The 16,347-nt window shown below is 41.4% G+C and overlaps 1 protein-coding gene across 1 annotated transcript; it reads right to left on the reverse strand.

The window, feature by feature from the left end:
* Positions 1-7,100: 7,100 nt before the first annotated feature.
* LOC134214666 (outer dynein arm-docking complex subunit 3) lies at positions 7,101-15,415 on the reverse strand. Its single transcript, XM_062693993.1, has 4 exons — positions 15,213-15,415; positions 14,241-15,149; positions 8,176-8,353; positions 7,101-8,084 (listed from the first exon to the last, which is right to left on the reverse strand). Exons 1-4 carry the CDS (start codon positions 15,301-15,303, stop codon positions 7,406-7,408), a joined length of 1,857 nt encoding a protein of 618 aa, XP_062549977.1. The 5' UTR covers positions 15,304-15,415; the 3' UTR covers positions 7,101-7,405.
* Between the last annotated feature and the right edge of the window lie 932 nt (positions 15,416-16,347).

The raw sequence follows: 16,347 nt of genomic DNA on the forward strand, positions 1-16,347 counted from the left end.
GAGGGAGACGGCGAGGATAGGCCTGACTATTACTTTACCAAGATAAAGTATATTGTTGCCGGTTGCGCGTAGAAATAGAGGAAGACCTGGTGTTGCTGGTGCTGAGGTAGTGTTAGGTAGATATGTGTTTGAAGTTGTTGAACATTAAATGTTTTTATTGTTTTTTCCTTGGAACGCTTGCGGCATGTGAAAATGACGTATTGCTGCTGCGAAAAGAGCCTTTTAACGGAATACGTGTCCAAACTTAGGTCCCGCAACATGCAGACGAAAACGAAATTTGCTCTGTAGAAAACTCTGATTCTACCAGTAGTCTTTTACGGACATAAAGCTTGGACGTCAAAAGAGGTTGACGGGAGAGCTTTCGGGGGTTTTCATGCAATACTCGAAGGGAAACTAGAAAATGGTTGGGCTTATTTATTCTACGAGTCGAGTGACGTGAGGTGGGTCGATTTTAGCAATTCTCACGTGAGGTGACCTTGTTATTCAAATGGGGCTATACGACTCTTCTCACGTCATTCGAGCAATCTCACGTCACTCCACTCGTAGAATAAGCCCAGGTGTGTGGCGCAGACACATGAATCACGAGCTGTACATTCTTAAATCATTTTACCGATTTCGGGGAATTTTGCTTCAATTCACCGAAATCTCAATAGCAGAATTGTTCAAATTGATTTTTGTCATTCCGTGCCGATAGTTCGAACGAGCCAGACGTGTGTGCTGTGTCTCATCGCGGATTGTGTTCGGTAGTGCGAGTTGTATTGTGTGGTGCTATTCCTACCTACGGATCCAAGGCGATCGCTGTCGGCGAGTGAAGTAGCTGCTTTTGGCGACGCCAGTGAAGCAGGCTATTGTTACTGCTGCTACCTACAGCAGCAGGGGCAGATAAGTAGAAACGTTTTTATTGTTCTCCCATCTGCTTGATTCGGAGTGGGACTGATAGAATAAATAAAATTAGTTTTTTTAAGTTTTTTTTTCGGATTAGCTATTAGTCTTAAGTTAACATAAGCAAAATCATCCTTCCACCTTGCGGGGTGAGAATGGAGACAGAGACTGTGGAAGGCAATGGGCCTCCAAAAGATGCAGGGCGCACACGATTGTACCATGTGGCTTCGCCTGGGCCTTGGGTTGTTTACTTTCGGCAGAAAGTGAAGAGCCTAGATTTTCTGGGCATAAAACGAGATTTGACGCGTCGTTTTACGAAGCTTGAATTCGGCCAAATCAACAGGAACAAACTACGCATCAGCGCACCTACATACCAGGTGGCGAATGAAATTGCTGGCGACAGGGCGTACAATGTTGAATATTTAGTTTATGTGCCCTCGCGGGAGGTCGAGATAGAAGGTGTAATCAATGTAGCGAGCTTGACTTGCAAGGATGTGCTTGCAGGGAAAGGTCGCCTAAAGAACGCCGTGGATATTCTGAATCTACCGTGGATATTCTGGACTGCAAGGAATTGCATTCAGCAGCCACGGTAGATGGCAAAAAGGTTTATTCCAAGTCAGGCTCGCTTCGGGTGACATTCGCCGGTTCGATGCTTCCAAAGTATGTCGATATAGAAAATATGTTGTTTCCGGTGCGTCTTTTTGTGCCAAGGGTATTTAATTGTACCAACTGCAAACAACTTGGTCACACTGCCGAGTTTTGTGACAACAAACCACGTTATGGCAAATGCTCAGAAAGACATCGGGAGGAGTTCTGCCAGCAACAAGCAACAAAATGTGGCTTATTGTGGTTTGAACCCTCCCCATGGTTTGCAAGAATGCCCGGTGTACAAAAAGCGCACCCAAAAAGTGAAGCGCTCGTTGGTACAGCGCTCCAAGCAGTCGTATGCGGAAATGGTTAGGTCGCAAGACACATCCGCCACAGCCAATGCATCGACTGCTATTTCAGCCACCGTTCGTGTAAGTGATTATTATGATTCCGTATCAATTGACGAATTGGACTCTGACGCAGCCGACATGGATGATTCTACGGAGGTACACGTGCCCGAAAAGAGGAAGCAACCGTCTTCCCCGGGATCGCGCCGTAAAAGAACAAAAGTCATCCATAAAAGCTTGCCAAAATCTGAAGGTAATGGGGGTTTATTTAAAATCCCTAAGCAATCTGTCCCTACTGCTTCTTTTGATCCTAGTTGCAGCAAGACATTCTCGCCATTGCCTAAATCCGATGTTTCGAAGAAACATCCAGCTAGGAGAATCAATGAAAGATAAAAACAAATTCGCACTTCTAGAAAAAGTATTCCGTCCAAGCGAGGATTGATCTCCTTTAAGGACCTTGTGGACCGTTTTTTGAACTTGTCCAATATTCCGAATTCATTAAGGCCAATCATTGACCTCTTTATTCCAACAGTTGAAAGTTATCTGAAGCAATTGACTGTTTCATGGCCCCTTCTTGCAGAAATTGTATCTTTCGATGGATAATACGGCCAATACCGAAGATACAATCACTGTACTGCAGTGGAACTGTCATAGTCTGAAAAATAAATTAGACGTGTTCAAGTTTTTGATTCGCAATTCCGATTGCGATATATTTGCACTCTGTTAAACATGGCTTTCTTCTGAAGATGAAATCAACTTCCACGATTTTAACATTATTCGCCAAGATCGGGATGATCATTATGGTGGCGTTCTTTTGAGGATCAAAAAATGCTACCCCTTCTACAGAATTCCCATTCCGACTGTTCCCGGCTTAGAAATCGTCGCATGTCAAGTAAATGTGAAGAATAAAGATCTTTGCATAACTTCAGTGTACATTCCTCCAAATGCCTCTATTAATCGTCGACATTTTTGGAGCGCAGTCTCCCTCCTATCATCTCCAGTATTGATATTGGGTGATATGAACGCACATGGTATTGGATGGGGCGAAACGTATGACGATTATAAAGCGCCTATTTTCTGTGATTTGTGTGACGATTTCAATTTGAATATTATGAACACTGGTGAAGTAACTCGAATAGGACCAAATGGTCAACAAAGCCGTATTGATCTGTCTTTATGTTCAAATTCACTATCATTAGATTGCACGTGGAAGGTAATTCAAGATCCCCATGGTAGTGATCATATGCCGATAGTTACCACAATTGAAAGTAGCTATCAACAATCTGAGCCAGTTAATGTTCCTTTCGACCTCACGAAAAACATTGACTGGCCAAAATTTGCATCGGCGGTAAAAATTGGTATTGAATCAACTGATACTCTTCCACCTTTGGATGAATATCGATTCCTTACTGAGTTGATTCAAAAACGACGCGTTCCAAGTACATCTGTCATAAGAAGACCAGCCACTGGGATGGGATGATGAATGTACTAAGTTGTATTCTGAGAAATCTGATGCCTTCAAGGCCTTCCGTAAACACGGAAGGTCCCAGCTTTTTGAAGAGTATTTGAGGCTCGAAAGAAAGCTCAAAAATCTTCTCAAGGCAAAAAAACGTAGCTACTGGCGACGTTTTGTCGAGGGACTATTACGAGAAACCTCAATGACAACACTTTGGAAAACGGCCCGCAACCTGCGGAATCGCATTTCCACCAACGAGAGTGAAGAATACTCCAATCGATGGATATTCAACTTCGCAAAAAAGGTCTGTCCAGATTCCGTACCAGCAGAACCGCTATTTCGAGAATCAGTCACTGATCCCGGTTCTTTGGGTGGACCATTCTCAATGCTGGAACTTTCTATGTCTCTTCTTTCATCGAATAACTCTGCTCCGGGATGCGATAACATCAAATTCAATCTTCTTAAAAACCTCCCAGATATCGCAAAAAGACGATTACTTGACCTGTACAACTGTTTCATGGAATACAACATTGTGCCACCTGAATGGCGACAGGTCAAAATAATAGCTATTCAAAAGCCTGGGAAACCAGCCTCGAATCACAATTCATACCGACCGATTGCCATGCTATTGGAGAAAATGATCCTTTCAAGAGTCGACCATTGGGTCGAAGAAAATGCATTGCTTTCAAATACTCAGTTTGGATTTAGAAAAGGGAAAGGATCAAACGATTGTCTAGCGTTGCTTTCTTCAGATATACAACTGGCCTTTGCGCACAAGGAGCAATTGGCTTCAGTATTCTTGGACATTAAGGGAGCTCTTGATTCAGTTTCCATAAAAGTACTGTCAGGCAATCTGCACAGTAGTGGATTATCCGTTATATTGAATAATTTCTTGTACAATTTGTTGTCAGAAAAACAAATGAACTTCACACTCGGCACTCTGACAACTTCCAGAAATAGCTACATGGGCCTTCCCCAAGGTTCGTGTTTAAGTCCCTTGCTTTATAATTTCTATGTTAAAGATATTGACAATTGTTTGGAAGGACAATGCACGCTCAGACAACTTGCATTTGATGCCGTGGTCTCTCTAAGAGGTCCATGTGCAGCTGTCTTGCAAGGACCATTGCAAAGTACCTTAGATAATCTGACTGTTTGGGCCAGACATTTAGGGATCGAGTTTTCACCGCAAAAAACTCAGTTGGTTGTGTTTACTAAGAAGCGGTATCCTGCTCAACTGAAACTCAAGCTGTTGAATGATGACATCAACCAATCTTTATCTTCTAAATACCTTGGTGTCGTGTTTGATTCCAAATGTGCTTGGAAACTCCACATTGAGTATTTGATACAAAAATGACGGAAAAGGATCCATTTTCTACGTTCTATCTCCGGAACATGGTGGGGTGCTCACCCGGAAGACCTCATCAAACTCTATAGAACGACTATTCTCTCTGTTTTAGAGTATGGCTCCTTCTGCTTCCTCTCAGCAGCTGATTGCCACCTGATCAAATTGGAACGAATTCAGTATCGTTGTTTGCGTATTGTCCTTGGCTGCATTCATTCAACGCATAACATGAGCCTGGAGGTGCTTGCTGGAGTCACTCCTTTAAAGCACCGTTACTGGGAGCTCTCACTTAGAATACTCATTAAATGTGGAACAAGTAACACACTTGTTAATATGCTTGAACTAACTTGTCGTTCAAGATTCCTGAGAGTTTATCTCAACTACATATCGTCAGATCTTTGTCTTCCGTGTTATAATCCCCCTCGAGTTCACTTCACCAACGACAGTTCCTCAATTGTATACGATCTGTCCATGAAACATGCTATTCAAGGGATACCAGATCATCTTCGACAAATATCTATTCCCTCACTTTTTTCTGAAAAATATGAACATGTCAATTGCAACAACAGATATTTCACTGATAGTTCTCGCATTAACGGATCCACTGGCTTCGGTGTTTTCAATGTAACTTCAACCACCTTCCGAAAACTTCAGGAACCGTGTTCGGTTTATGTTGCTGAGCTGGCAGCAATTAACTTCGCTTTGGGGATAATTTCCAATCAGCCCGTAGACCGTTATTTCATCTTCTCGGATAGTCTTAGCACTCCGGTCGATGAAACCTGTTAAGCACGCATCTTACTTTCTTTCAAACATAAGAGAGCAGATGCGTGTTTTGGTCGAAAGATCATTCAAGATTACCTTTGTTTGGGTCCCATCTCACTGTTCAATCTACGGCAATGAGAAGGCAGACTCGCTGGCAAAGGTGGGCGCACAGGATGGTGAGGTTTATGATAGACAATTCTCGAGCAACGAGTTTTTCCCATTAGTCCGTCAGAGTACTCTTCAAAGTTGGCAAAGGAATTGGACACACAATGAACTTGGACGGTGGCTATTTTCCATAGTTTTAAAAGTTTCTGGGCGAGCGTGGTTCAGAGGTGAGGACTTAAGTCGAGGCTTCATTCGCGTGATGTCGAGACTTATGTCTAATCACTATTCACTAAACGCACATCTGTACAGAATAAACCTTGTCGATAGCAACTTATGTAGGTGCGGAGCCGGTTATCATGACATCGATCACGTAGTTTGGTCCTGCTCGGAAAATGACGCCTCCAGAGAGCAATTATTGGATACCCTTGTGGCCCGAGGTAAACAACCCTTCAGGGAAGTTCGAGGTGTTTTGGGAGATCGTGATGTTGTCTATATGCAGGCCATTTATAGTTTTCTTTGTGCTTCTGACATCAAAATTTAATATTTTGTTTTTTTTTTTCTTCTTTCTTCAAAGTTTTTTTTTGTTTAGTCTCTGCCTTTTTGTTCCGTAGAGCTCCATAGCTCTTGCCATCCGGAAGATGCTCCCAGTCGAACCATTCCTCGAGCATGACGACACGCCACATCGTCATCGACGCCAAATGCCCGGATGAGAAGCTGAAATTTCCTTATCCCAAATCCTAAGCCCCGTCCATCCTTAAACATTGTAAACTAACCTCGAGTCACCACGAGTACGCTGGCTCCTTCCTCCTCTTATTAACTGTAATAAAATGATATTGATTGTATATATCACAAAGAACCATGGCTCCGTAAAGTGTTATACACGCCTGAGCCTACCAAATAAACGAACTTGGAAAAAAAAATTGATTTTTGGGGAATTTTTACTTTGTTCAACTGTCAAAACCACCGACTGTTCTGCTGTTGAGATTTCGGTGAAATTTTAAAGAAATCTGCGATTTTTTTAAGTGTACTAAGAAAAAAATATTGTGAATTGTTATAAATACGGCAGACTTCAGTGGGCTGGTCACTTAGTGCGAAAGTCCGAAGAAAGAATAGCGAAAAAAATATTCAACAGAGAACTGGATAGAGGCCGGCGACTTCGTAGAAGAACACGTTGGCTGCACGTGGAGGAATCGGACCTGGGGACGCTGAACGTTCGGGGAAACTGGAGGAACATCGCCGAAGACCGTCGATTATGGAGCTCTACAATACGCCAGGCACGCTCCAGCCAATCAGGTATCCAGGTTGTTCATCTTCTTTCTTTTTTCCCTTTCCTCCATCTACTAATCGTTGCGAGCTAAACTCTTGAAAAATTCGGAAGACTATTACCTGGAGCCCCAATATCGAGAGAAGAAAAATTACTATCCGGATCCCTAATATTGAGAAGACTCGATAGATAGAGTTAACCTCCACGAGTAATCCTCTGATCTGCTGATATTCTGCTTTACGAGTGTTTAGACGCATTCCGCATCTCTTGACGCGTCAGCATGGCAGCACATTAACGAATTTACGCTGGTGACTAGATCAAGCAGCCCCCTTATGCACATTGGAAATAAAGACATCCGTTAAATTATTTATTTTCTTATTTTCGCTCCTTTATTGGGAAAGCCGGCTTCGAGCTTATAAGCTTTGATTTGATAAATTGCTACATCACAACATTGACTTCTGTAAATTTAACAATCCGACCGAGACCGATTTGCGAATTAAGCGTATCTGATTTTGTAAACAGACATTGGAAGGCAAATTCCTTCGAAAGCAATTACATTTTTTGAGAAACCACACAATCTACGGAAACCATAAAAAAATGTTTGTTTACAAAATGAGCTACGCCCAAATCGCAAATCGGTTCCTAGTTGCCTATTAAACTTAACGCCTTTTTGGTGGCGGCATTCGGAATCCCTTTCTTCTGGACTTCGCTTCGATAATCATGTTCGCCTGCCTTTTCAAATAGCTGCGCGACGGAACCTCTGCTTCGTCATCGGACAGCACCACCGTCGCGCCCGGGCCAGGCGACGCCGACGATATCTGCGTCGTCGTTCGTCCGGCAATCAAGTTCACATAAACCGGCGGATACGCCGGGGGTTTCTCTCGGTCCTCCTGAATGGACGATGTACCCACCGACGGGCTGGCGGTCGGAATTTGCAATGCCGAACTAGCGGGCCGCGGCGGCGGTGCCTGTGGTTGCTGTGGTTCCGTTTCATCCTCGGACAGACCACTGTCGGTTTCGGTTGCCAACTGACCGCTAGCTATCATGCCCAGTTTGATTTTCTCCTCCAACATGTTCCCGAGATCATCAATGGAAATATTTCCGGACGTAATGACCTCCAGACCTAGTTGCTTCTCTTCGGATATGGTTGGCGTTCTGCTCAAAAATTGCACCTCCAAATTGTCATCAATTTCTCGCAGCGCTAGTAGCAACTCAACCAACGTGTCTTTGATCGTATTAAACACATTACGGGTATAATCGATCGCTTTCTCACACTCCTCTAGGCGTGCCTTCTGCTCCTCGATCGAGTTGCGGATCTTCTCCAACTCCTCTTGATTGCTATGAGATGTAACAAAATTATGATTGGAGTTAATTACGAATACATTAGTACCGATCATTGTCCCACGGTTAGGAAATTCTTAGTACTTACACATCGCTGTCCTTGACATCGGCGAACTTGAACGCATCCAATTGGGCCGTCATCAGCTCCCGTTGGGATTCCAATTGTTTCTTCTCGTTTTCGGTGACGGTACGGAGGTACGTCAAGCGGGCTGATGCTTCCCGCTGGGCCAGGAAGCGATCAACCACCTCGCTTGCCGCGCTGACCCCTGAGGAAAAATATGGGAAGCGCGAAGATTACTGGTTCGGATCGAATTAACGAGAGGTACTTAATCGGGAAAGTGTGATTTGGTTTAGCTGATTAAATCTTTTTGTCGTTGGTCATTGTCTCTAAATTGTTAACCCACGGTGTGTGTATGGGGGACCTTTATGACAAAAAAATGGGCATCGCCAAAACTTTCACTACGTGAAAATATAGCTCTTAAGCTTTCATTTCTTGACTATTTGAAAAAAATCTACCGAGGGGTCTCGAACAACTTTTTTTTTCTCCCTGAAACGGATCTTTGTAGTTGGAAGACCAACGATTATTATTTATCGCGTCCCATTTAAAATGAGATTCCTGGATTTTTTATTCCAATAATCGTACCGAAATTACCAAGTTATAGTCTAAATTAATAGTTTGTTGGAGCTCAAGCGTCAAAGTGCATGACGAAGCCGAACTCGATATATTTATGTTATCCCCTGCAAACAGCTAAGAAAGGCTTGGATGGAGATTATGCTCTGCATCGTCATCTTATGCACATATACACCCAATTCTTTCCCAAATATATACCAAAATTGAAACTTTGGTGGTAAATTTGATGGTAAAAAATGGTAACTTGGCTTAGAAACCTCGCAGTTAATAACTGTGGAAGTGCTGATTGAACACTCAACTGTGAGGCGGCAATGTCTTAGTGGGGAATGTAATGCCAAAACGAAGAAGGAGAAGTAATGTAGATACACATAATTCACTTTTTACACTTTTTTTCTGTCGTATTTTTGATTGTGTAACTTCAATTTATCACTAAAACTATCCAACATGCTCATAGAAATCCTTAATACCTCATTCAAATAGAAATCAGATTTCAATTGATATACGGTAAACAGATGAGCGCAAAAATGAGTCATGCTAAGTGCACAATAAAGGCAAAATGGAAGTAAATATCTAGCTTTTAGTTTAAAATAAAATCTCTTCTGATTTCAACATGGGTATAAAAAAAACTTAAAAATATGTACTGTATTTTGTCCTAGAGATCATATCGCTGCGATGCATAGTTGATGAGAACGAGTGATTCATCCAGACAAGCAAATTCATTTTACTACAAATGTTGTGGCAAACATGCAACTTTCTATGATATTGCACTGCGTGAGCTTGGAGAAATACTCATTCGAAACGATTATTTTCACTCGAAATTCATTACCAATTTAAAAATTAGTCCACTTTTCATTGTGTTGTTGCATTATTGCTATTTTGCTTTTGGCAATCACTTTCAATAACGTTCAATTATTTGGTCAAGCCGAATACCACCAACATAAAACGCAAACACAAAACCTGGACGATCAGAACCAGGGTAGTTTTAGAAGTTTTTGGGGAAGAGTTTGAATTTTTAGACACAAAAATCGTGCTGAAGGGATGACTCTAATAAAATCTAAATTGCCTAAGAGTTCAGAAAAGTTAACCAGTAAACGAAAATCAATCTCCTGCCCTATGCATCAAATGCATCTTCTTCTAAAAAGACACTTATTTTCATGACTCTTGGTACAACCACCAGACTTTGAAGTAATCGATGAGCTTTACTTTTATTCATCTATCTAGTGGAAAAAATCTAGCTCATCAATGATCAGAAGCGTAATTTAGAAAAGCTTTACTAATTATTAAGCCCCGTTAATATTTATAAAAACTCCATAGAATAAAATGTATTCCTTACTTTCAAAACCAAAAATATCTTTATAAAACCATCCCACATAGAAATGCCGAGGAAATGTCCAACCTAAACATTTGCTAGACCGAACCGGGAATTCAACTCAGCCACCTGCAGCATGGTCTTGGCATGCTTATCTCGGTAGGTTAAAATAGTTTTATATTATCTTGGAAATGTTATAAAAAATCATTAGGTTTTCAGAAATCGTTATGTCTTGAATGTCGGAATCCTGTCGTTTTTGAGCTCAAACAATCAATTTGAAATTTCTCAATTATCTGGAATAATTTCTACGAATTTCGCTAATTTTCATTTAAATCCAAAAAGTATAAAATTGAAACTAAACAAACACTGTTAAAAATATTAGTGGGTTCAACCCTTGCGAAGCAGTTTGTTTGCTAGTCAAATGTTGAACTTAATAATTTTGGCTCCGTCATGCTTTTCCATATTTGAGCCTTTTAAATTAGGTTCAAAATAAAAGAACATGGAGAATATTCATTCCTTGCATTTAATTCATGAAAAATAGTTAAAAAAATAAATGACAAGTCAACTCGTGAGGGACTCGTGACTGGCAGCTGGTATTAGATTAGAATGCAGGTTCCATTTGGAAAGGAAAAAAAAAGTTGTTCGAGACCCCCCGGTAGATTTTTTTAAAATACCCAGGAAATGAAAGATAAGAAGCTATATTTTCACGTAGTTGAAATTTTAGCCATGCTCATTTTTTCGTGATAATATTGTTCTACTGAACACGCCGTGAACCCGTTTAGGCCCAAGTGAAGCAAGTCAAAGTCATTTTTCAGCAGTGATCTCGTTCAGTTTTCTAGTTTTCGGAAACGTTTTGTTAGATTTAAAAATATGTCTTTATGGTCGGGTGAAATTGGCCATTTTTCGGGACCACAATGAGATTTGTCGATTAGAACGAAACAATTTACCTCATATTCAAAAACAAAATGCTTGCCACTACTTCCAGGCAACTTGCATTAGAGCAGAAAGGTGCTTCGGAAGGTTTAGATTGGGGCCAAATTTCATGAATTTCGAATTACGTCTAAGGGGAAGGCTCGGATACAGGGTGTAAAATGAAAAATTCAAAATTGGGGACCGTCACGAAATCATGTAAGATTTGTAACATTGATAGGTCCTTTATCTTGCAATGGATTTTAAAGATTTATATATCAATCGATTCGCAAACTGAAAATTTTAGTTCTTTTATTTATCATGCATCCCCTATACAGCACCCCGTAACGCTGGGTAGACACCTTTCCGTGGTGTGTTACGGTGTAAGATCTACTTCGGTTACATTGTCAGCTACATGCAAATCCTGACCCAACGAATACCTTCCCCAATATTCAACTCCGTGGTACTTATGAGGGTGTCGCTGAGTCGGTGGCCTCTCGTTAAGTAAGTACCACACCAACACTTCCTTCCCCTCCCAAGTTACGGTGAATATGGGCGTGGCCAGGAGTAGTAATCCTCATGCTTTTGTGATTTTTATCCAAGATTGAAATCAAGGACCACACCCACCTTGATTTCTGATAGCAATCTGAATAAGGATCTACGAAGTACACCGTAACTATGCTATGCTTATCATGCATCCCCTATAGGTACAGCGTGTTTCAATCTTTGGTAATTGCCTACTTTTAGGGTATTATCATTGTTGAACGGAGTAGCCCAGCTGCTGGACAAAGTGGGAAGGACAGCTAAAACTGGGTAGTAGTGTCGGGATGGTTCCTTCTCTTCCATATAGAGCGCAATGATTGGTTCATTGTACTATATTTCTCGGGTACTTTTTTAAAAGGACGTATGTGATTTTGTAAACAAAGATTCAAACGTCGATTTGTCCAATCTGATGACACTCCCACGAAAACCAACACCTCCAACATGTAGCCAAAGCCTCCCCCTTATTGTCTATGGTGATGGTTTGCGTGGGAGTGCCATCAGATTAGATAAATTGACGTTTGAATCTTCACATACGTCCTTTTGAATAAGTATCCGAGATTTGCTTTTACGTAGTTTACGTCGAGTGGTTGTGTCTTGCCTACTACCCCATTATTTTTTTTCGATTTTGCCGGCTTGATTCACACTCTATACACCAGGGCTGCCCAACGTACGGCCCGCGGGCCGGATGCGGCCCTTGGCTCGATTTTTTGTGGCCCGCGGCCTGTATGAAAAAAATACTTCATAACCGGCCCTACCTGGCTCGAAAAGCTTCTCCTTATTATTTATCAATAAATAATGTAGGTTATAACTAATTAAATAAATTAAATCTGGCCAAGCACGAAGTCGAATAATGAATCACGGGACAGTTTTGCTGTTAATCAGATTTTGGCAATACGAATGAAGCCTTTAATTTTTTTGCCGAGATCTCAGCATTTTTTGTTTATTTTCCCACCACCGAGTTTCAGCAAACATGATTTTTGCCGAGATCTCAGCAAAAGTGACGTTTCGGTTGCTGAGATACAGTAAGTATTTTGCTGAGAATCTGTAAAAACGAAATTTTATGCCGAAGTTCAGTTATGAAATAGCTGTAGCTCCGATGTCCTGTTTTGCCGAGCTCAAAAAAGAAAAACTTAGTCTATAGGACGGGGAACTTGTTACGGAATTCATATCTTATCTTTAGAAGTAGGTATTAGTTTGTCGTAAAGCACGCCGAAGAGTTAAGGTAGCCTAATACCTCGGGAATTTGGTCCACGGATTTTTTCTCCATGTATTTTTACATATGCGATGTTTTCGGGATTTGGGCACGAAAAATCAATATCCCGGCCCATTTAAAATGCATGGGGATCAAAATCCGCCGGAAAATTTTCCCGAGGTGTAAGGTAGCCTTTAGAATTCTAGAAGACTAGAAACCTACGCCGCCTGCTTCTGAATCTACCTGCTCACAATCGATGAAAATACTGAATGTAAAAGGCACAGATAGCTGTCTTTATAAAAGCAATTGATGATCATTTTCAAATTACAGAGGAATAGCATTTTTAAATGAGGGTAATTAGCAGCAATATTTCTCTGCACATTGCTTTTTTCACACAAAAAATCTGACCAGATCTCCATCTCACTGAACATATATTCCTGTCATCGCGAAACAAAGAAATACAGCTCCAATTTTGTCGCTTCTTTTTGTCAACATACTGAGAAAAAACACAAATATGAGAATCAAATCGAATTGCTTTCCATTGCTTTGTTTTTGATAGGATGATTATCGGAGCCTTGAGATGAATTCCAGGAGCAGCCCCTCTTATGTGCAATGTTTCAAACAAAGATAATGCGGCAACGTGCTCAAATCCAAATTTCATAAAGACACATCTTTTGTAAAATATTTTCTCTCTCCAGAAAGTACATATCTGTGTGAACAACTCTCGTCAAGAATGAAGTTAAAATTAGTTGTTGGTCTTAGTCTTCATTATCTGCTTGTGAAATTAGATAATCGGTTGTGAAAGCAATATGCGTCGAGCATTGGAATGAAACCAACAATTCCATGTCCTGTTACGCGATAACAAAAATAAGCACACACAAAAAGATTGTCAGACGCAATTGTGTTTAGTTTTTCGTTAAAATAATTCTAGCCATTCTCTAAAACTAAATTCCATTCTGAAAAAAAATGTTTTACTTTGGTTATTTTGAAAACGTATAAAAAGTAGTACCGAATATTTTTTGGCCCGCCAGCAAGTGGCCATTCTGAAAATTGGCCCGTGGCTTGAAAAGGTTGGGCAGGCCTGCTATACACAATCCACCCAACCCCTTGCTGGGAGTCTTCACTGTGTGAAGTTCTTGATAACAAACAATATGTGCTCCCTTGACTGTGGATATACAACAGTAACGCACATAAGACGATTGGGCAAGTCATGCATCCGAAGGATATTCAATTTTCAAAAAAGGATCTAACCGATGGAAGTTGATACTCGGATTCTGATGGCTTTTCCGCAAAAAAACGGGGCCTTTAAGTGGTATTGTTGTGTAGCGGTTATCATGCCTATCTAGAGAGCATGAAGTTGAGGGTTCGAGTCCCTCCAAGACACGTGGACTCTTTTTCGCAAAATTAATATACATTTGTCAATTTCGGATGTGATGTGCTGTCGAATCTCCGAATAATATAGGCTACTGATTCCATTATTATCAAGCAATACCCTCTACAGAGCTGCACGAGATACATTTCAAATCGTAATAAAAATAACAACCTTCCTGTTGCATCCCCTCCTGTTACCTGTCGCTTGCATCAGCTTCTTGAACTTTTGCTCCATTTCCGAGGCCGTTTCCTTATCATGCCCGCTCGAGTCGTCTCCCTCGCCCCTTCCACCCGAGTGATCACCGGACGCAGACATCACACTTTCCTGGTGCACCATCGTCTTGCCGGAGGAGAAAATCTTCCGCTCCAATCGTTCCAGTTCCTGCTTGCGCTCCTCAACTTGTCGGCGGAAATCGAGCGCCTGCTTCTCACGTGCCTTGTTCGCGTAGTGTGTCGTTTGCTCCTGCCGCTGCAGTATCGACTTGGTATTATCTCGCATTTGCATGGCTTCCTTATGAACGCCTTCCAGTTTGGTTATCTCAGCCTGCTGCTCAGTGATCGCTTGTTCCAGTTCCAACAGCGAACTCTCGAACTTCTCCGCATCGCGCATCAATGCCAGCTTGATTCCACGATATTTCTTCCTGATGTGTTCCGCTTCCATCCACTGAACCGAGGTTCGATGAATCTCGTTCTCCAAGTGCGTTATCAGCTTCCTGTTGGCGTCCTCCTCTACCGTTTCCGGCGGGTTCGAGCCATCAGCATTGGAGTGCTTGTAGCCCATCAACATGTGATACTGATCCATAAGCTTCTTGTAGTAGATTTCACGCTTCTTGTGCTTCGCTTCAGCGACATCCGCCTGTTTGTTCACGTCGATTATCTTTAAATCGAGTACATGGAGAGCATCTTGTACGGTTTTAGCTCCCGGTGGCAGCTGAACCCTACGTTTGATCTCCTGAACATTCTTTTGGGCCTTGGCGCTGTTTGGGTTATGTAGGTATGAAAGCTTGTTCGTCAAGTCGCGAACCTCCTTTTTTAACTCCGCGGTTTTATCGTTCTGCGTCTTTTTAGTGTCGGCCCATTCCTCGGTGTAGGCTTTCTTTTGACCCTCTAAAAATTTGTGTACCAATTTTTAGGATCGTTTTGATAAGACTCAAACTTAACTAAACTTACCGGCCAGTTGAACCTTCTTCTTCAGTTCAGCTATTTTCTTATTGGTCAGGGCAAGACCTTCGGCGCTAAGCAATGGTTTTGGTGTAGCCATTTCTTTAAATTTTTTGCTTAAAGTAGCTGCTGCACAGTAATCTTTGCAATCCAAAGGTGGAAAATTCCGAAATACTTTTTCTGCAAATATCGATCCAACCGCAGTCCTAACTGTTGCCCTTGGTAATCAATTCCACGTAGAGGGGAAGTAGTCGGTAAAAGAGGAGGGAAAATATTTCAACAGTGTTGTTGTATTTGGGCACGTGTTGAATGTACCGGCATTTGACCCTGGCCCTTTCATTTTCAACGTGTTGCATTTGTTTTGAGTACAAGTCGCATTGTTTGCATGTTTTCCTAATTAAATCGTTTACACGCTAATGTTGCCAAGGGCAGTTGTTTAAATGTCTACTAGCGCTTATGGCTTCGGGACCGCGTGGTTAGTGCCGACAGGCATTTAATCTCATTGTCCTGCAGAGTGTGGATTCGATTCCAACCTCAGCCGCAAAACTTTTCGTAGAAATGAAAGTGTGCCGTTGTATGCTGGTCCGTTGTCTAGTGTGGTGCTTCCTTAAAAGAGCGAAATGCTTACTGGAAGCATTAGAACGTGTAGTGTTTAAAAAAAATAGGATATTTGTATTATTATAAATAACATGCTTCAATATTATTCGCAAACCGAACAATGTCGACTTGATTTGTGCTGTTTTTGTATTGTTATCATGCATGCTCTGCTCACTGCTGAAAAAACCGAGGTTATTAAAAATTTCGTAACGCATAGTAATTTCTTTATTGGAACATTGTAATGTGCTATCTGCGTATGTAAGCGGCTTGCATTGTTTCAAATCAATGGAGCAAACATATAATAATATAATAATTATATGACATATTAACCCTTATTTTATATTTTTCATCATTTAGATACTTCTTCCTTGTAATTAGAAAGAAGAAAACTAGACACTCAGCGTGAGGACGAAAACAAATCAAAAGAACCTACTCAAAAATCAAAAATGCGGACGATGTTAATGACTGCCGAGCATTTACAATGAAGAAGTTCACGAAACAGTGCTATTCGTATGTGATGTAGTTACAATAAATAGCAACAGGTGCC

This window comes from Armigeres subalbatus, chromosome 1 (genome assembly GCF_024139115.2).
Source record: "Armigeres subalbatus isolate Guangzhou_Male chromosome 1, GZ_Asu_2, whole genome shotgun sequence".
NCBI classification, from domain to species: domain Eukaryota; kingdom Metazoa; phylum Arthropoda; class Insecta; order Diptera; family Culicidae; genus Armigeres; species Armigeres subalbatus.

What these genes read in the sequence shown, in the direction of transcription:
- LOC134214666 (XM_062693993.1), bottom strand. Translation starts at nt 15,303, where the DNA reads ATGGCTACACCAAAACCATTGCTTAGCGCCGAAGGTCTTGCCCTGACC. An exon ending in GAAGAAGGTTCAACTGGCCG is followed by an intron (nt 15,150 to 15,212) that starts GTAAGTTTAGTT and finishes ACAAATTTTTAG; the next exon opens with AGGGTCAAAAGAAAGCCTAC. An exon ending in GATGTCAAGGACAGCGATGT is followed by an intron (nt 8,085 to 8,175) that starts GTAAGTACTAAG and finishes TACATCTCATAG; the next exon opens with CAATCAAGAGGAGTTGGAGA.